The sequence below is a fragment of the Pelobates fuscus genome, chromosome 5, assembly GCF_036172605.1.
Source record: "Pelobates fuscus isolate aPelFus1 chromosome 5, aPelFus1.pri, whole genome shotgun sequence".
In the NCBI taxonomy this organism is placed as follows: domain Eukaryota; kingdom Metazoa; phylum Chordata; class Amphibia; order Anura; family Pelobatidae; genus Pelobates; species Pelobates fuscus.
In genome coordinates this window covers 230020382-230043051 of record NC_086321.1, presented here as the reverse complement: position 1 = coordinate 230043051, position 22670 = coordinate 230020382, and the positions used below count along the sequence as shown (strand labels likewise).

Genomic DNA, 22670 nt, shown 5'->3' with positions numbered 1-22670 from the left:
TGGGACACTGGGAGACTAGGGGACACTGGGAGACTAGGGGACACTGGGAGACTAGGGGACACTGGCTGGGAGACAGACACTTGGGGACAGTTGTGGACATAGACATGGTGACACTAGGCACATAGAGACATGGGACACAGACACTGGGAGACTTGGGGACACTGAGACACTAGATGGGGGACACTGGGAGAAACAGCGTCCCCATGTGTCTCAGCATCCCCATGTGTCTCAGTGTCCCCAAGTGTCTCAGCGTCCCCAAGTGTCTCAGCGTCCCCAAGTGTCTCAGCGTCCCCAAGTGTCTCAGCGTCCCCAAGTGTCTCAGCGTCCCCAAGTGTCTCAGCGTCCCCAAGTGTCTCAGCGTCCCCAAGTGTCTCAGTGTCCCCAAGTGTCTCAGTGTCCCCAAGTGTCTCAGTGTCCCCAAGTGTCTCAGTGTCTGTGTCCCCATGTGTCCTAGTGTCTGTGTCCCCATGTGCCTCAGTGTCCCCATATGTTCCCTAGTGTCTCAGTGTCCACATGTATCCCCTAGTGTCTCAGTGTCCCCATGTGTCCCTGCTGCCTTTCCCCCCATCCCTCACTTATCTGAGCTGTCGAGCTGCTGTCTGGACTCTGTGCTGTGTTGCTGGTCCCCACGGATCAGTGAGTAGTACAGAGAGGCAGGGATATGCATAGACATAAAATACTAGACGCCGCATTGACTTGGATCGGTCACAGTGTGATCTGCAGCATACACATGTCTATGATCTGCAGAGCAAGGTCCTCAAAGTAAACATGGTTAGTCTTAAAATCCACCTGGAGGGTGTATAGATCCAGTAGCATGATGTTTAATCCTGGGATATTAAATAAAATTAACTGACATTTGCTACTTTAAGACCTCTGTGGTTATTTACGTTATCGACTAAGTTTACTCAATACATTGAAATTATTTGAATTTCCTGATTGAAACTATGCGTTGCATTCGGATTTAGGTTTGCTAAAATTATAAGTTTAGTGAACTAACCCCACAATCTATCATCTTAATATACATGTTTTAAACTGGGACTGGATCTTTGCCTGATTTGTAATGTATTTACTTTTCACCTATTTTTAACTAATATGGATTTTGGAACTGTGCAAAATAAAATGTAGATATTTACAACTCTTTATTATTGTCATCTCTGTCTTTTGCACTTTGAAGTCCGCATGGAGATAGCATAAAGAGAATAGGAGAACAAACAATCACATCACTATTTACTAAAGTGAGATTTGTCACTAAGGCAAAGTAAATTAAAAAAAATTAGGAACAGAAGTCCTAATATATAGACATATAATACCACACTGGGTGACCGGCCCAAAATGGCGCCCGCATTTCATGGCCCCCCGAGATCAATGCGGCGTCTAGGTATTATATGTCTATGGGGATATGCTGTAACTTCCTATCCTTGCCTCTCTCCACACACAGTGACCCCTACTGGCCGGTGCTGGTATTGCAGAGTAATCTCCACTTATTCTGAGAAAAATACCTGCATTTGTATTGCCAGTATTACTGCAATACCGGCACGGCCAGCCAGTCTCAAATACCGTCTGTGCCAGTAAAATACCAGTCAGGTGGCAAACCTAAGAGTAGTGTGTGTGTAAAAAAAAAAAAAAAAAAATGTAAAAAAAAAATATTTTTTTTTTTTCAATGGGCCTATTCCATGGGCCTGGGCCTGGAGCTGCAGCTCCATCAGCCCCTATGTTAATCCGGCCCTGAGCAACCATATTATTTATCAAGCACCAACAAATTACACAGCACCGTAAAATAGGTGGACTAAAACAAGTATTTGCAACCAGACAAGTAGGACATATAGGAACATAAGGTGCTGGGGTCCAGCTTAAACAAGCTGACATTCTAAGCATTGACAATACCCAGGCATAACCTGTTCATTTTATTATTTAAATATTAATATTTTAATTTGGAATGCATCTCCTGCTCTGTTAATAACCTGCTAGACTCGGCAGGAACCTCCTGTATGTAATACATTTTAAATTACAGATACGTAGATAAAAACAAAAACAAAAAACAAAACTTACACATAAAGTAACATCTGATTAAAAGTAAAACCGTTTTCTTTTTAATGCAGGCTGTGTGAGTCACAACCAGGGGAGGTGATTTAACTCCTAAATTGCAGAGAATTGAGCAGTGAGACTTCAGAGGCATGACCTATACACTTAAACTACTTAATTAAGCTAAAGTTGCTTTTGGTGGCGACAGCATTCCTTTAAGTCAATGCTTTTCTATGGGGAAGGCCTAAAGGCATCTTAGGTCCCCCCATCGACTGACGTTGGCGAAGGAGGAACATGACCCAGCTCAGAGGGACATCAGTACTGGAGTAAGATTTGTGACAAAGAGGTGTTTGTTAATCTTTTCACAGCCGGGACGGGACCAGGTGGGGAGCAGAGGGACACTTTAGTGTTAGAAATATTAGCACTATATTAATACTATATTACAAATATTTAACAAGCATTATAAACTATGTCTGTCAATGCAAACATTGAAGAGGATACATTTTTTTCCATTTCTCTTCTATATAGGCTTACTGTAGGTTGACTGCCAGGGGACAGAGCTTATAACAAAGATTGATAGAGAGCTAAAATAGACCTCTGCCCCATAATATTAAAAACAAATGAACTAGTTCCCTTTTAACTTAATTTGATTCTAACCACATTGTTTTAGAATTAAAGAATTACTCAAAGCACCATGACCACTTCACTGATTTGAAGTGGTTGCGATTAAATGCTGCGCATTCAAAGTTTAATCCCTCTGCTGTCAGTGGTGTAATTCCACCTCTAACAGCATCAGTAGAAAGCCTGGAACAAGAGCCTGGGCTGGTTAATGCAAATTATGTAAACATTATGTAATAATGTGTAATAATTACATTATGTAATAATGCATTATGTAATGCAAATTACATCTGACATCAGATAAGAACAGGGGGAGCGGGTAGGTGGGGAGGGAAGAGGATGATTCCAGGCATTCTTAATAATATATATATATTTATTTTTTTTAAATACACTCTGTGTATACCAATTGCACTTTTTACCATTTCAGCTCTATTACAAAACATTTTTTTATCTGTGGTTTAGAATTGAAATGCTCTCCTACCAAGCATTTTCAAAATGTTAACCATGGAGTTTCAAAATCAATAAAGATAATATCATGAAACAAGCCATATACTTCCTGATTTAGATTGTAAGCTCTAAACGGCAGGGACATTTTATGTTTGCATATCCAGTGCACCTTATATTATGAGGTCCATATACCAACAACACTTAACTGTACCTTACCTACAATGTAATTCAAACTATACAGTATTAAGAAAATCTGTAAGCACAAAAAAAACTAAACGAAAAAAAACAAAAACTATTTAATAAGTTGTAAAGTTATCCGATTTTCCATGCCATGTCTAATATCTCAGACTCCCTCGCGATGAACAATCAAATGCTACTCAAGGAAAAGTATTTGACTGGACCATTGTCCATTTGTTTCTCTTTTTTGCAGACCAAGCCACGCCTCTCTGGCTGTCACTCACACAGCCTACATGGAAAAATGGTTAATTATCAAAATCTTATTTTAGAAATTTTTATCTCCTGCTCTATAAATTGAACTTTACTCGAGCGGGCAAAGCGGACGGTCGCATGGTAGCGGAGCTCCCGACAATTGAGCCACCAAACCCCTTATACAACGAGCAAACAGTTCAAAACACCGCTCCAGATACCCATCGAGACCCACACAACCTCAATGGGTCGAAAAACTAAAAAGGTGAAAGCCGAAAAACCCCGACAAAGCATGGATATCGGTGCTCTGTGGAGGCAAGCACAGGCCGCAACCGGAGCGCACATGGCAGCCATGCATGGCGGATGCTCCGATTTTTCGGATGGGACCTCTGAAGGAGAGGATGGGGACCCCCCACAGCCCGAGACCACACAGGTACAAACGCTGATACAAACACAGCCACCCATGAAAGCCCCCACCCCAGTGACAATGGAGGCTATAGGGGAACTCATGGCAGACCACCATAGAAAGATAGCAGCAGATGTGGCCCTGCTTAGAGGGGATTTTAAACTCATCACAACCAGGCTGGGAGCTGTGGAGGGCACCGTTAAAACTCACACGACACAGATTGCTGAACTACAAGCGGCAATACACAGCCTACAGCAGCAAACCTTGCTCCACGAGCAACAACTGGCCTCCCAGGAGGACAAACTTCGCCGCAACAACCTAAAACTTAGGGGAGTCCTGGACTCCATCCCAGAGGCGGAACTACCACACCTGGCAAGGAGACTTCTCGCCACGCTAGTGACCCCGAAATCAGCCAAAGCAATCACCCTCGATGGCATATTCCACCTGCCAAAGTCTGCGAGAGCTCCAACTACCGCCACAAGAGACCTCATAGTACGGTTCCAGTCCATCAGTGACAAGCAGGCAATCTTGGCAGCTGTTAGAGGCCAACCAACACTTACCTTTGAGGGTATGACACTTTCCTTCTTTGCTGATCTCTCGGGGGGGACATTGGCGTGGAGGAGATCCCTGGGCCCATTTACATCCCTCCTGAGACTACACCAAGTCCGGTACCGCTGGGGACCAGGGCGCACCCTTCAGATTGACAGAGAAGGCAACTCTCACACAGTCCATACCATGCAGGAGGCCACAGAGGAACTAGAACTACTGAAACTACCCACGACTGCACCCGCCACAGGGACAGGCACGGCCGGACCCACGCGCCCACTAGGGAGGAACGCAGCCGCTGCACCGGAGTTTGTCCCCCGACGACCCACTGCAAACTCTTATGCGACAGCCACTACATGAACTTGGGCTCAGCAAGATTGGACCCAATTTCGGGCATACCATACTTCCCCCTGTCGACCGTCTGCATAGGACTCTACACAGGTAGCAGAGGAGAACTTCTCCAGTGATGATGTTGCATCACGGACATAATTTATTCTTATTTTCCTTATTTTTTATATTACTGTTACGTGACTCTCTACCCACACGGGCGGACTCAGTCTTTTCAACTAACCGCACCCGATAGTTTTTCAGACTTATTTACAAACTCGAGGGATGCCCGGTATCCAATGACTCTACCTAATGCCTTAGCTAACACATCTTTTCATATTTTCAATGTAAATAAGTTTGTTATGATTTTTCTTTTGAAGTCCATGCAATCGCAGCAAACAAGTACACGGTGCTGTGTGCGCCATAGGGTGGATATCAGCCTGTTGAATTACTCTAATACTGTTTATATCTAAGTGATTATTGTACTTTTTCGTATATATAGCCTGAAACACCCTGATGTTTGCATTCACATATTCTGGTAGCACACTCATGAATAGCAAGCCTGAACTCGCTAATGTAAACTCATAGAGACATATAACGTGCACTAGGTTAACCTGGCCTTCACTCTTCTAATTCTTAGACTAGCCACTTAGCCTTACCAGGGATGTACTACGAAGCCTAAGCTTGACAAGTATATTCAGGCTGTGAAATGCAACACATTTCAAAACGTATTACTATGTTTAGAGGTATTGTTCTCCGACATTTAATATTTCTTTCTCAGTTGATAACCAGCTTGTTTTCCATCTACTATTATTATTGTACAATGAGGTTGGAGCCTGCTGGAGTTTATAAAGGTACACTACGGTCACGACAGTGATGTCTGTTTATCTAACAACACTCCCTGATCTTCCTTATGTACCGTCCTTACAACTGCCTCATTCAAAGAAAGATTACCTAAAATGCGCAGCTTTCCAATAACTCCCACAAGAGCGACACACTGTGTAAACCTCACACACAGGCCGGCTACGACCACAAGGCAAAGCGCATTAGCACACTGCTACTATTTTAGCGTCACTAAAGTAACTAGCCTAACACAGATAAGCGTTGCTATTTGTTCCCCTTTATGCTTTTATTTTTGTTCTTCTTTCTAATCATTTCATGCCACGGTTCTTATAACTTAGCCATGCTGCTGATTTAGCGCAGATTAAGATAGTCACTTTAATTGTAAAAGGCAACCGATGTTAACTCATGTTCTGTTTTTACGTTTATACATAAAAATGTGCATTGCTCAAACGCCATTATTATAATAACAATGTGCTATGTTGATGCTTGCAAATGCTATTGTGGCAAAGTGAGCTGTTTTGTCTACTCATGCACTCAAAAATAAAGAATTCAAAAAAAAATAAAAAATTGAACTTTACTCACACACAAGACGCTCCTGCGTGATCTAGCAGGCAATTAAGAGAGCAGGAGATAAATTCTAAATCAAACAGAATTTTTGGAAAATAAAAATTAATAGATCTCTCTTTGCAATAAGTGTTTAGAAAGGCTATGTGAGTCTCAAGCAAGGATGTGTGGCTAGGGATGCACAAAAAGTACAGATTTAACTCCTAAATGGCAGAGAATTAAGCAGGGATATTGCATAGGCAAGATCTCTACACCACCACTGCTTAATTAAGGTAAAGTTGTTTGGTGCCTATAGTATCCATTTAACTAAAAGTTAGCTATGGCTCCTGCAGGATATTAACAGAACAGGAGACATGCAATTCTAAATGAAACAGACTCTGCAATAAAGGAAGATGAAACATTAGATCTCTTATTACAGGAAAATGTGTAGGCTGCATGCAGGGGAAGAAAAGCAGTGATACTACAGAACCATTATTTATACACCGAAACCACTCCACTCAGCTAAAGTTATTTTGATGCTTACAGTATATGCCTTTAAGATACCTTTGATTTCCAAAAGCAAAACTATAAACAGAAAAAACTACTAATTTTACTCGATTTTGACATCTAATAAAACTTACATGGCTTTTTCAAATCAGCAGCAGCCTTGCTGAAGTGGTGTTTCTTAGAGTAGGACTTTTATTTTTGTATAAACCATAAATAAATGTTTTTCATAATCCATCCACAATCTAACTAGCACACATGTACCGCTGTAACCTAAATACAAAAAAGGGGTCTCTCACTGCTTAGAGTGAGACCAGCCAGCACCAACGGTGGACTCTAATACAGTCGGCTCACATCATCAACACAACCGTTCGTACAAAACGGAATGCTTTAGCGAAAATACTTTATAACTTTATAGCGTTACAGTGTTCACCAATTGTCATTCTGACATTTGCATTTGGTCATTAATAAAGTAAAATGTTGAAACTATACTTCTTTGATCATTATATACTGGGCCACTGGGGTTGACAAAAAGGAAAAGAAAAATCAATTATATTTACAAGGAACTGCAAAAGCATGGTAATTAAATATTGTTCCTGTAATTAGATTGTTAATTTAAGTGCTAAATTACAAGAGGAAGCTGCCCCAGACTCCCTTCAATATCCCTTACCCAGTGAGCAGTTTATGAGGGTTTAATAATCCAACTGCATTAAGTAATCTGCTTACCTTGTCCCTCGCACAGAACAGCAAGCAGTTCAATGGAGGACAACAATGTTAAATATAAGAGACATACGGTACACAAAGCACCCCCTTACCCCAAATGTTCTCCATATTTTTCATAGTCCGGTAAAGCGACCAGAAATATTTAAAAGTAGGACTGCAGTTAGAGATATGTTTACAATGACGAATTTTAGTGGCATAAATCCACAGTACTTTGAACGAGAAGAAGAAAAAAAACTATGGGGAAAAATGGGAGAAAGGTGAACAGACCAAACTTGCTCCGCTGACAAAAATAAAGGAAGAAATAAAAAGCTAAATAAGCTAATAACATGGTGGTGTAAGCCATTATGTGCCTGTAAACTACATACAAAACAAAATAAGTTTTGGTTCACCAGGCTTAGAAGAGATTATAGATTTACTGGTTGCCTTCTACACACAAAAGAGTGCAAGAGCAACCAATAGAATCGCATACTACTGATATCATACCATTCTTATTAAAGCTCCATTACAGAGATTGCAAGCACTCATAAGAAGCCACTATACCTCTAGAAGGTTGGAAGTCGACAGAAAATGGTATTGTACCAATGTTGATGGCTTTCCTGCCATTTGTCAAGCCATCCCAGTGAATAAGGTGAAGCAGACCGTCATCTGTGGCCACAAGGAGATCTTCCACCATTGACTGTATGCTGAAGGAAATAATTACCGAAATAAATGTAAGTGGTAATTTAAAATTTTACACTAAACAATTAACAAAATTATGCAAGGACTTGTTAAAGGGATACTCTGGGCACACAAACAACATTGATTGTATGTTACAGTTCAAAGTTCTAAGCCTTTCCTGATTTCTATAACAAAAAACAAAATTGCTTGGTTGGTATATACCCTAGTTTCACACCTTGTCCAAAATTACCCTGACCAGAAATGTGGTCAGTTGTCCTAATCTCACCAATCCCTATGCTCGGAATATCTTTTTCAAATGTATTTTTGGAGTATATACGCAATCCAGCATTTGCATGAGTGAAATAACTCAATGAAGAACACTTGCTGCTAAGCTTGTGTGTTCCTAGCCCACTAAACCCCAATTAAATATATTAAAGATCACAGACTGCATATTTAAAAATAAGAAATAAATGAGGAGGATCAGATCCTCTACAATACAGGGAAGTTCTAAACTGACTATAATTTTACAAATATAATTTTTGCTTTTTCTTTTAGTAAATTATCTACAAAAAGCAAATCATAGGTGGCTGACTGGAATGTCCATTTAAAGGGTTACTCAATGCATCATAACCACTAAAGCCAGCTGTACTGGTTATGATGCCAGTACAGTATGATGTCAGTAAAAGGGCAAATCATTTTGCAACAGCTTGCCTCTCTTACCTGGGTATCCGCCAGGTGCCAAGGGTCCTCTGCGGCCAGTAAATGCAAAAGGATTCTGTGGAGTTGCAAAAGTCTGATATCGATTTTGCGGTCATTCACTGGCTGGAATTACGAGCTGATAACTCTCAGCCAATGAATGCAACTCTTTGCATAGAAATATGCACAGAATTGACAATAACCAACCTGGAACTCTTGTTCCAGTCTGGCTAATGAAGCTCCAATAATGCTGCTGGAGGTAGATTTAAACTTTTTCAGCAAAAGGTTAAAATATCATATGTGTAGCGTTTCATAGTAAAATCCTGCACATACAGACTCCAGACACAAAGACCACTTGCTAAGAGCATAATAACAGAGCATAAGCCATCTTAGACATAATCATAACCACTTCACTGATTATGTCTAAGATAGCTAATGGTAAATGGAGTAAAAAGCTTTAACCCCTTAAGGACCAAACTTCTGTAATAAAAGGGAATCATGACATGTCACACATGTCATGTGTCCTTAAGGGGTTAAGACTGAAAACCGTGGCATTACCCTTTAGCAAAACCCAATACACACAGAGCCACTGGCAAGGAACAACTAATAAATTACTTGTACAGGTTATTAAAAACAGTTGGCATGAAACATTCATTCATACCTTGTGATCGGTGCTTGCAAATCAAGAACTTTTTTTGTCTCCAAATTTAGTGCTGGAGCACACTGTTCTTCCTTGTAATGTGGAATCAACTTGATGTGCGGGCTCCCTCTGAAATACACAAAAACAAAGAGCAAATAATATAGAAAACTGTATTAAAGGGACCCCATAAAGAACAGAGTGGTGTTAAAATCAATGGTGGTAAGTTCTGTGCCAAACTAAAAGTCCCTAAACATGGAGGCTTGTAGTACAAGCACTTAGTCACATAAATTCCACAGGGAGTAGAACAAACCTCAGACATCCTTAAATTAACCGTTTAAATGTTTAATGAAAAGCAAATATTTAACACATTAATTGCAATGTGTTGATAACAACAGGCCCTTAAAGGGTTAAAAGGAACAAAGATCAAAAAAGACATTCTAAGCAACAATTAATTTAGTGGTAGTTATTAAAGCGGCACTGTCATGCCGAATCCCGTTTTTTTTTAACCCCCCTCCCGCCTCCACTACATCCAATCGACCCCCTAGTCACCCCCAAATGCCCCTAAGCCCCCCACATTACCTCTTTTTAATTCTTTATCTTCTGCCCCGATCTTTATTCAGGGCGCCGCCATCTTTGTGTGGGTAGGTGAAGTCCCTGTGGGACACGTCATCTACCCACACTACACAGACTGTGAGATTCCCGCACATGCCCAGTGAAACACCTGGACATGCGAACGGGAATTTCATCTATTCATTCATTCATCAGACAGACGAATGAATGAATAGAAAAAATCAGATGAACAAACTAACACTGAGTATCAGTGTTAGTTTGTTCCTTCAGTTTATTACAAGGAGGGAGCTACCGGCGTGCAGCTCCCTCCTTGTAATATGTAACTATAGAAGCGGCAGGGAGCAGTGCTCCTCGCCACTTCCTAAGCCTCCCATGTCCCCCCTCACTCTATGGGGGTCAATATGACCCCCATAATAGGACAAGGGAGATTAAAATCTCCCCAATACCCCTACTCGCTATACCGCGAGTAGGGGTATGTCCACTAAACAGTGAGCAGCCTGTGGCTGCTCACTGTAAAAAAAAAAAAAAACTGGTAATAAGGGGGGGACCTACTGTCCCCCCGGCCCCCACCCCTGCGCAGTGGGTGGGGGCCCTAATAAAACAATAAGGGGGGGGGACCTTCTGTCCCCCCCCGCCCCCACCCCTGCGCGGTGGGTGGGGGCCCTAATAAAACAATAAGGGGGGGGACCTATTGTCCTCCCCCCTTGGCCCCCACCCCTGCGCGGTGGGTGGGGGCCCTAATAAAACAATAAGGGGGGGGACCTATTGTCCCCCCCCCCTGGCCCCCACCCCTGCGCGGTGGGTGGGGGCCCTAATAAAACAATAAGGGGGGGGGACCTACTGTCCTCCCCCCCGGCCACCACCCCTGAGCGGTGGGTGGGGGCCCTAATAAAACAATAAGGGGGGGGACCTACTGTCCTCCCCCCCGGCCCCCACCCCTGAGCGGTGGGTGGGGGCCCTAATAAAACAATAAGGGGGGGGGACCTACTGTCCTCCCCCCCGGCCACCACCCCTGAGCGGTGGGTGGGGGCCCTAATAAAACAATAAGGGGGGGGACCTACTGTCCTCCCCCCCGGCCCCCACCCCTGAGCGGTGGGTGGGGGCCCTAATAAAACAATAAGGGGGGGGGACCTACTGTCCTCCCCCCCTGGCCCCCACCCTTGCGCGGTGGGTGGGGGCCCTAAATGACCCCCCCCCCCCCATCAAGGTGACTAGGGGTCCCAAGCCCCTAGTCACCCCCCACCCAAAACATTCTATCCCCTACCTACCCCCCTCACCCTAAAAATAGTGAGGGGGGAATAAAATAACTAACCTGTAAAAAAAAAAAATTAAAGTTACCATTTGACGTCTTCTTTTTTCTAAATTCTTCTTACTTCAGCCCCCCAAAAGGCCAAATAAAAATCCATAAACCCGTCGCACAGGCTGCTCACTGCTTACTAGACATGCCCCTACTCGCGGTATAGCGAGTAGGGGCATATTATTTACTAATACTAAGTAATCTTTACTTAGTATTAGTAAATTTGGCTGAAAGACCAATTTAGGTCTTTCAGCCTTTTAGTAGATAGCTCCCTGATACCGTGGGAATTAGGGAGTTATCTACTAAGCGGCTGCAAGTTACAGCCGCGGCAATGAATAGGATCGGAGTTTCATTCATTAGAATGAAATTCCGATACAAACAAAGTACCGAATTGCATCCTAACACCAATGGAGAATTCTGTTAGGATGCAATTCGGCAGTTTTGCCGGCGTTCTGTCTAAGTGACAGGACGTTCGGCAATACTGACAGGAAGCATTGTGGGAACAGGGAGGAAAGCTAGGGATCATGGGAAAATTGCTCTGACCAGCGGAAATGAAGCACACTTTGCTCCTCCGCTGGTCAGAGCTGGTCAAGCGGAGGAATCCCATAAGACAAAGAGTCCCTACTTTGTCTTATGGTTTTAAAGAAAACTAAAGAAGACAGGAAGAAAAGAAGAACAGATCCTGAGAGAGGGGTAGAAGAGGAAGAGATTGAGGAAAGGTAAGTTCGGCATGACAGTGCCGCTTTAATATAGTGCAAATACACTGTCCCTGCAGTCTCAGCAATGTAAACAGTAGGGATCGACCGATTATCGATTTTACCGATATAATCGACAGATATTCGGTATTTTCGGCAATATCGGTATCGGCCAATATAGATACCGATATTGCTGATAATACCTCCTAGGACCGCCAGGCTCATTACAAGCCCGGCGGTCCTGGGTGGCAGGCAGCAAGCGCTTACTCACCTCCCAGCAGCTCCTCCAGCTCCCCAATGTAACTCTCTCGAGACCCGCAGCCGTCAGAGTGTTGCCATGCGTTACCATGGCAACGCGGCACGCTGATCGCGAGACTTACACTGGGGAGCTGGAGGAGCTGCTGGGAGGTGAGTAAACGCTTGCTGCCTGCCCCCCCCCCCCCCCCCAGGACCGCCGGGCTTGTAATGTGTAGTGTGTTTATATAATTCAGTGTGTGTTTGTGTAGTGTGTTTATATAATGCACACTACACAAACACACTATACAAACACACACTCTGCATTCCTTATATACACGCACACTACACAAACACACACACACTTTGCATTTAGCATATCCAGCATTCACTTTACGCACACTACACAAACACTCTGCTTTCATTATATAAACACTAGACAAATACACACAGCATCCACTACACACACTAGCCAAATACACACTGCATCCACACACACACACTACACCCACAACACACCCACAACACACCCACAACACACACACTGCACCCACAACACACACACTGCACCCACAACACACACACTGCATCCACAACACACACACTGCACCCACAACACACACACTGCACCCACAACACACACACTGCACCCACAACACACACACTGCACCCACAACACACACACTGCATCCACAACACACACACTGCATCCACAACACACACACTGCATCCACAACACACACACTGCATCCACAACACACACACTGCATCCACAACACACACACTGCATCCACAACACACACACTGCATCCACAACACACACACTGCATCCACAACACACACACTGCATCCACAACACACACACTGCATCCACAACACACACACTGCATCCACAACACACACACTGCATCCACAACACACACACTGCATCCACAACACACACACTGCATCCACAACACACACACTGCATCCACAACACACACACTACACAAACACACACTGCATCCACAACACACACATTACACAAACACACACTGCATCCACAAACACACACTGCATCCACAAACACACACTGCATCCACAAACACACACTGCATCCACAAACACACACTGCATCCACAAACACACACTGCATCCACAAACACACACTGCATCCACAAACACACACTGCATCCACAAACACACACTACACAAACACAACACACACACTACACAAACACACACACTACACAAACACACACACTACACAAACACACACTACACAAACACACACTACACAAACACACACTATACAAACACACACTATACAAACACACACTATACAAACACACACTATACAAACACACACTATACAAACACACACTATACAAACACACACTGCATCCACAACACACACACTATACAAACACACACTGCATCTACAACACACACACTATACAAACACACACTGCATCCACAACACACACACACTACATCCACTACACACACACACACACACACTACACAAACACACAGCTCCCCTGTCTAAACACACTGCATCCACTACACGTGGCATGTATAGTTTGTGCATTTACCTTTAGAAATAGTTTTTATTTTCCAAAATGGTAAATGTACAGAATATCGGCAAATTATATCGGCTATCGGCCTGATTGTTGACAGAATGTCGGTATCGGTATCGGCTCTAAAAAATCAATATCGGTCGATCCCTAGTAAACAGTGCCTCTTTTTAGAAAACAAAGTGTTTACATAGCATCCTAAGGACATCTCCAGTGGCAGCTAGACAGCTACTAAAGGTCCTTTCTGTTTCGGTCCTGCAATCTTTGCAGGGCCGACAGTCAATGCTTCATGCACTGCTCATGCTTCCCATAGAGATGCAATGAGTTAATGCATCTATGAAGAGATGCCGACTGACAAAAGTATAGGCACGCATTCACAGTACGTTGACATGTATGGGGAAGCACCGAATTAGCTGAGGTCACTGATGGTGGTCACATCAAGGAAAGAAAGGTAAATAAATAATCTGGAGAGTTTGGGATAAAAAAAAAAATAATCTGTATTGCAAAACACATTTGTATTACTAACAGTAGCATATTCATTCAAATCACAAAGAAATGAATTTTCATTTATTGGCAAACACATATCTGATTTTGCCAAAAGAAAATAAAGCCAGATTTGGCAATTTTATTTTATTTTTCAAACTTTTAAAAGTTCATAAGTAGTAATTTATGCATTTGCTAGTAAATCTGCTAGCACAATATATAGAATTAGACAGAATTCTATGCTTTTCAAAAAGAGCATACCTTAGGCATTAAAGGACCCTTTAACAAGAACAACTGTCCACTTATTAATATTCATACCAAAGAAAATGCCTCAGAATTCCCCCAAAACACCCTCCGTTTACTACAGTTACTCTCTCACCACCTCTGTTAGCTTGTAACGCACATTCAACCCATAGTTGAATTTATAGTAACATTTTACAGAACTATAAATACACCTAGAATTGTATTATTAACATAGGATTTTGTGGACTATCGAAGGTTCTAACTCTGTTTAGGCATATACAAACAAGCTAATTGATATTACAGATGGGTAGGTGGAAACTCTGTATTTATTCATCTGGCTACACGTTACAGGATTAACTAAGCAAATAGGATTCCTTGCAGATATATCTATTGACGTCACTGTGTGAACTGAGCCATTTGTGGTTGAATACCAAGAATTGGTTTTAATATACTATGCACAATCTCCTGTGCAGATAAATTAAAGGACAACTGTCAAAATATTCTCACTTCTTGTATTCTAAAGGTTTATTACAATTAATGAAACTATAATATATAAATATTTATATTCTGGCTGAGCAGTCACGTTGTGTCAGACTCTGCGATTTTCTGACCAACTGCTCAACCTACCTTGCAACAACAAGTTAGGTTGAGTGCCACTTGGTCAGATAACAATAGTGTCTGATCCAACACGGCTGCTCAGCCAGATTAAAAAGTGATATTTTCTCAAATAAAAATGTATATCATCAACCTCCAGGACTTGGACACTGCCGATGCCTGGCTCACCAGAGTTAGCTAGATATTTCCCTAGCCTGTTAGAGCGGCCTATTACATAAATGTTTTGCTTTTACTTATCAGCCTAATATATGAATTTTTTTTTTTATTTTAGCATGATCTGTCTCCCTGGCAGGCCAGAATAGCCCAATATATAATTGCTCTCAGCATGATGTGTTTACTAACTTGCCGGAGTAACCTAATATACATCTGTTCCTAGCATAGTGGGACTGGCTGGCCTGTCAGGGGGAAAAAATAAACTAGATTTCATATATGCCTGTTTTAAAAAGTGTAAACCACACGTCACCCTTCATTTTAGACACTAAGCAACAGTTGTGATCTTAATGTTAACCCTCTACAACACGAGTACAGGCACTACACCGTCAGCACGCACTCAGGCATTTCATCCGCCTACGAACTACACACTATGGGCCTATTCTTAACACCTTCACCACTCCGCTTTCTATGTCGCAGGGTTGGGAAAGCATCTTAGACACAACTACGGTCATCTCAATACAAAATACACTAACAAAAACTTAATGTTTTTGCCTGTACCTGTTATATTTAAAAAAAAAAAAAAATGTGCACTACCTATCTTAACCCCACTTGCGAAATATGTCAAAGCTTGAGGAATGCCATTGGGGTACCTCAAGCCTGTTTGTACCCAATTACTGCACTGCAAAAATAAAGAATTTAAAAAAAAAAATGTATATCAACACCTGTCAATTTTTTACTTTTCATTTTCTAAAAGTTTAAAGTTGCAATCCACCTACCAGCACTAAATGCACAAAGAGTCTGTCACTTTCAAGCTTTTCATAAAGATGGATCCCTTATGAAAGCCTCTTTTTGTTGCAATTTATTTGATATTCGAATGCAAGCAAAAGATATGCATGAGAAAAATTACTTTGTCACATGTAATTGCTGGTCTTTGCAACAGAAATATATTATGTAATATACTTTTGTTTTGCTAATACCTATAGCACATGCTCAAGATGTCTACGGAAGATTTTGCAGGGTAGTGGGCGCTTTCATAGAACCTATGAAACCTATCTTTTGCTATCTCATGTGTGTACAATAGAGACAACTTCTGTCCAGTCAAGTCACCAGGAACCAAATAAGCTTGGCGGCGCAATGATGGGAGGCACAGGTGGGAAAATAAGATAAGTACCGGTATATTTAACTGCTGCCCACAATTGCATGGCACCTTGAAAGGTATTAGCAACAGCACAGATCTGGATAACATTCAGACAAAATGCGCCATAAGGGAAAATAGTAATTACAAACCAATTCATTTTAAAATGGTTATACTGCTGTAGATGAAGATAGATCTACTTAAAACAAAAAAAAAGTCTCTGAAATACTAAAAATGAAGGCACAGTTGCAGTTTAGAAATTGCCCTTCAAATTTGAGGTGTCTAGAGTGGAGTTTCAATGAATGTCAATGGACAGCATGAGTTACAAACAAATGGTCATATTGTGAAAACTATCAGGACTATGGCTTAGCCATAAAATGAGGGAGTGGTGGCAGTTTAGAAATCATGTCCTGATTTTTCAGCTCCCACTCTAGTTTTGTACATTCCGCCATTCATTTCTATGGGACCAATTTCACCTCAAAAACGACGATATTTAGTGAACCATTCGGCGAAACGTTCCACAAAGTAATAGCACACCTATAGGGAGATAACAGTAAATGGTCTTGCCATGCAAGAACACTTAATAAATTGGTGGTCACCAGGTATCTATTTCTTACAAAGAAATTCCACAAAGAGCAACACTCAGACCTAGGCAAACATATCAACTACCCTTATGGATATTCAGCAGGGCCAACTGCAGAAACAGTCTAAAAGCTGTAAATACTCACCAATAAATCTGCCAAAGTAATCTGTGGATGTTTTATCCACATCCAACCTACTACTCACCAGAACAAATTCAATAAGCTGTAGTTGTTCTGGTGACTATAGTGTCCCTTTAAATGTCTAATTAAGGAGCTGCATGTAATGCTGAATTACAGCTTATCAAAAGTCTGGGGCCCCTAAAAATGGTCCCAGCTGATAGAGGGAACTCCAGATAGCAAAGATACCTAGGGTTCCTTGGTATCAGCAGGAATTTAACCCCTGGTGGTACTTTTACTCCATACGGTCAATGCTGGCAACAGGAGTTAAAGCGTGCACTGCATGACAGCATAGGCAGTCATGTTACATATTTGTCTAGGATGAAAAAAGACCAAAGTCCATCAAGTTAATCCTTGAAACCCATTCTTTTATGCTATTAATCCAAAGGAAGAACAAGCCCACAATTGTAGTAATGTTCAATTATGCCACAAAAGGGAAAAATTCCTTCTTGACTCAGATTTCTCATTTGATCAACAACCTGTTTACATACATATCAATTATAACCTTGAATTATAACCTTGACTTCGTTTCATTATATCTTTTGACTGTGTTTTAGGTGTTCTCGCTCATGAATGATAAACTGCTGCTTCTATGAAAAGGACAGTTTCTCATCACCTCTCCATTAAAATACTTACTGGGAGGAGGTACACAGCAGATACAAATATTAATATAACACACGCTTACTTTTGCAGAATGTGCCTAGAGTGAAACATTCACTGCATGGTGTTCCAGGAACATTCATGAGAGTTTGTGTATCTACTTAGAAAATGTGTCACAACCAAATGTGAGCTTGTATATTTTTACCAAAGTGCAAAAAGCATGGACCTTCAAGGAACCATGGGGGTTAAATGAATATGCATTGTATGCCCTAGCTATGCCAGGAAAGTCTGGCATACTTTTTAAAATTATGTTTATTTCTATATATTGCACTCTAAAGGCAACAATCCATCACCAAGCAGTCTAAAAATATAGAATTTACATTGTATGCTGCCATAATTCACACATCTTTTTCCAGTTTGAATTGCTTTGACCTTTAAACAACAAATATGTGTTGCCAACAGAGGCAGGAAGGAATGTTTGGACTGCACTGCCACATCAGCAGCAGTTGTGCTTCAACAGCACAGACCCTTCCCTGCAAAGATCAGCAGCCAAATCTCTTATACTCAGCAGTTGCTAAGTTCAATCGAGACACAGCAAATAGGTTACATGTTAAATTATCTTTTTTTTTGTGTTAAATATAAGAAGCAAAGACCATTCTAGGCTCCTAAAGTACAGAATGCATATAATAAAGGATTACGCAAAAAAAATTTTTTTTTGCTAAATGCATGCTATATAAAAAAAACAAAAAAAAAAAACCATGGGCATGTGGCCTGGATGCCGAAGGAGATGGCTGCTTAAAGAAGGAGCTCAGACAGACCCCACTAGCAAACAAACAGACGATAAATGTGTAATCTATGCAGAAAATTGAGAAACTAAAATCATCCACTGCTGCAGCAGGAGAACCACTACATCATGTCCATTCCTTGCAAACAGGGCCGGCCTTAGGGGTGTGCGAGCTGTGCGGCCGCACAGGGCGCCATGGAGCAGGGGGCGCCGTGCGGCCGCACAGCCGATTTAAAAAAAAAAAAAAAAAAAAAAATTTTTTTTTTAAATTTGCAGCGGGGGCGGAGCTTACCGTGCGGCGGGGGCGGAGCTAAAAGCGCCGGAAAACTGCTGCAGGGGAAGCAGGAAGGAGTCCCTGCTTCCCAACCAAACAGTCACCAGGAGCTGCACTGCCTCCACAATGAACTCCACAGGTAACTGTGTGATTGTCAGGTGAGTGTGACTCTCTGCCTATGTGTATGACTGTCTGCCTCTGTGTGTGTGTGTGTGTGTTACTGTCTGTGTGTGTTACTGTCTGTGTGTGTTACTGTCTGTGTGTGTGTGTGTGACTGTGTGTATGACTGTCTGCCTCTGTGTGTATGACTATCTGCCTGTGTGTGTGTGTGTGTGTGTGTGTATATGACTGTCTGCCACTGTGTGTCTGTGTGTATTACTGTCTGCCTCTGTGTGTTTGTCTGTGTGTATTACTGTCTGCCTCTGTGTGTTTGTCTGTGTGTATTACTGTCTGCCTCTGTGTGTGTGACTATCTGCCTGTGTGTGTCTGTGTGTGTGTGTGACTGTCTGCCTGTGTGTGTGTGTGTGTATGACTGGCTGCCACTGTGTGTCTGTGTGTATTACTGTCTGCCTCTGTGTGTTTGTCTGTGTGTATGACTGTCTGCCTCTGTGTGTATGACTGTCTGCCTCTGTGTGTATGACTGTCTGCCTCTGTGTGTATGACTGTCTGCCTCTGTGTGTATGACTGTCTGCCTCTGTGTGTATGACTGTCTGCCTCTGTGTGTATGACTGTCTGCGTGTGTGTGTGTGTGTGTGTGTGTGTGTATGACTGTCTGCCTCTGTGTGTATGACTGTGTGTGTGTCTGTGTGTATGACTGACTGTCTGCCTGTGTGTGTCTGTGTGTATGTCTGCCTGTGTGTGTCTGCCTGTGTGTGTGTGTGTGTGTATGACTATCTGCTTGTGTGTGTGTGTGGATGTCTTCCTGTGTGTGTGTGTGGATGTCTTCCTGTGTGTGTATGGGCGTCTGACTCTGTGTGTGTGTGTGTGTGTGTGGATGTCTTCCTGTGTGTGTATGGGCGTCTGACTCTGTGTGTGTGTGTGTGTGTGTGTGTGTGTCACATACAACCAATACACGCATATCACACACTGTTAATATACCCATTACAAATATCACACATAGCATACATATCACACACAGTCATCACACGTACTATTAGATACACAGACAACACAAACATAACAGCATACATGGATGACGGGGGGAGGGGGGGGGCGCTGTGAAGATTTTTCGCACAGGGCGTCTAAATGCCTAAGGCCGGCCCTGCTTGCAAACCATGCAAAATTACCCCAGAGGTGACCGTGCATACTGGACCCAATAAGAACGGCTGACACTCCATCGGCATCCTTTTCTAGCAGCTTGTACGGCTGACTGGCACACAATACTACACACCCTACCAACGAAGGAAGACCTCCATGTCCCTACATATACTGTTACTTGGGATATAAAAGCCCACAGGTTCGACATCCAGGGCCGGACTACGAGGCTTAATATTGGCAAAAGCAAAGTAGTTCAGACCAGAGGAGCAAGCTGCAGTCACCCTCAAGGTACAGAATTGCAACTTTCTGTTTAATTATATGGCCAGATATATAGAGGATGTGGAAAACAGAAGATGCCAAAATAACATTAGAGTACCATACTGATCCTCAATATGTGCACTCAGTGTTGGCAAGCTGCTAGAGACAGACATATAGGCCCCCGAAGATCTCCAGCGAACATTTAAAGAACTCTTAAACCACCTGCTGGATAGAAACCCATCCTCAGTTATAGAATTTGAACATCTGCACTGGGCTCTAAGTCCAAGAAGACCACCTAATAGTCCAACAAAAGACATGATCTGCTGTTTACTACAGCATGAGCTAAAGAAAAACAATGTGACAAGACATCTCCACACTCATCCTCCATGTAAGGAGGCTTGTACGACCATTTACCACCGCATTGTGCTCTGATAAAAGTGGACCTGCCACTAGACACCATTCAAGGTTGGCAAGACCCGTTGGCCGGATACTGGTATGGTACCTCCATAGGAACATTGACTGACTCCAGAAAGGAGACACTGATAAGCCATGCCATCTGAGGACTATGTACTCTCAGACCAGCTTATCAACTACGACCCAGGAAATACAGTTGCAACCTTTTTTATTTTTACTCATCACAACTGTATTGTTTTTAATTAAGTTATGTTCTAAGTTTTCCACACAGTTACTACCCCTACTTAACTCATAGAGGTTAAGGTACTCTGTTAAGTAATACAAACTAGTTGTTATTGGATAGCAATTAGGTTCTATACAGCATAAAAGGCTACAGGTATTCATCTCATTATTTAACAATAAAAAAAAAAAAAAAAAACACTGGTTCCTATACTTATATGGAATGAAGCATATTGTCTATAAAACCAGCAGGACCAGATTAAGAGCCCATTGGGCCTGGTGCTGACAATTATGATGGACCTAATTACATCTTATCGACAGAAAAGACTAAAACAGTTATACCTCCCAAGCGTCAAGAATCTGGTGGAGGGGGTGCTGGAGGGAAACTCACAGGATATAGCTATCAGAAAACATATACCCTATGCTTATCTCTCACTTTCATCTTTCAGGTAAATCCATACCCCAAAAAGGGGCAGAGTCTGACCAAAAACTTAGGTCAGCCTGGTGTAAATGCATGTCATGCTGCCTACCAATCATGCAGACTGGCCAGCAAAAAGCATGCCATGCAGACAGCACCCGGTGCTTGGCATAAATGCGTCTAATGATTCGCTCGCTCCATGCTTTCTAAGAACTGTCCCCTAGCACTCACTTGTCCACGACTCTACTTACCTTCTTACTAGGAGGCAGAAGCACATGTTATACTGTCTGGGACAGAGGAAAGGTGTATGTAGTAAATGTAGAAGAAAGGGGACATGCTACAGTGTTAGAGAGACTGAAGCAGCAAGAGCATTTCCATAGTACGCAAAGCCAGCTTCACCTTAACTACATTTCTTTGTCAGCCAGGCCACACAGGTTTTGTGCCCCCTACATCCCTCTTAAGTTTTCATACTTAAAGGACCACTCCACACCCCAAAAGCACTTGCTGAAGTGCTTATGGATGAGGAGTACCCCCATCTTACCCCAGTACATAAAAGTGTTTATAAAATTATAAATTAACTTGTGAACTCCCCCCTGGCTGTCAAACAGCCAGGGAGGATTCCTTTCTACTTCTGCTCACCTGAGCTAATGAAAATAACAGGAGTGTGCCAACCTCCCTCCCTCACAGGCCTCAGACCAGCACCTCAGCTTGGGGACCAATAGAGAAGCATCGGATTGGTTATTTCCCTGTGAAGAAACTGACAGTGCCTTCCGTGGAAAAAAAAGGGGAGGACTTACAAAGGCTGCAGTCATAAGAACTGCAGCTTTTGTGATCTATTTTAGACGATACTTCCAATAAATACATGCATAAAAATATGCATGCATGTATTCATTGGGGGTTATCTACTAAACTGTTTTTTTGTGTGTGTGTGTGTGTGTGTGTGTAGCGGTTCTTTAAGCAAGAGCATGCGAAGAGTAAAAATGTTAATGCTTTTACTATTCTTGATATACACCACTTCCACTCTTGGAGTTGACAACTCTAAATATATTGTGTGCATTTTAACCTTCTCACACCATGGGAATAAGCTAGAGCTTGCTGGATTCGCCCGTCTATCTCTGAGCTCCACGGCAGAAGTGCTCTTCTTATTACACTAGGTAGAGGTCTGTGACGAAATGCCTTTTGTCACTGGGTGTATTGGTGACAAGCTGCCCTTTACCCCTGGCTGTTGGAGGAGCCTGATTGCCAGCCTCTTACCTGTTGACTATGGTCCCTGGGAGATTTGGCCTTTCAGGTGCAACATTTGGGCATA

General features: G+C 42.4%; 1 protein-coding gene across 2 annotated transcripts in view; it reads right to left on the bottom strand.

Moving 5' to 3' along the window:
* Positions 1-22670, bottom strand: part of RIC1 (RIC1 homolog, RAB6A GEF complex partner 1) — a 129026-nt gene that overhangs the window by 60215 nt on the left and 46141 nt on the right. For both annotated transcript variants that reach the window (XM_063455100.1, XM_063455101.1), the window contains exons 4-5: positions 9420-9527; positions 7946-8088 (exon numbers count right to left, since the gene is read on the bottom strand). In XM_063455100.1, coding sequence (XP_063311170.1) covers positions 7946-8088; positions 9420-9527 — 251 coding nt within the window. The remainder of the gene's footprint in view (positions 1-7945; positions 8089-9419; positions 9528-22670) is intronic.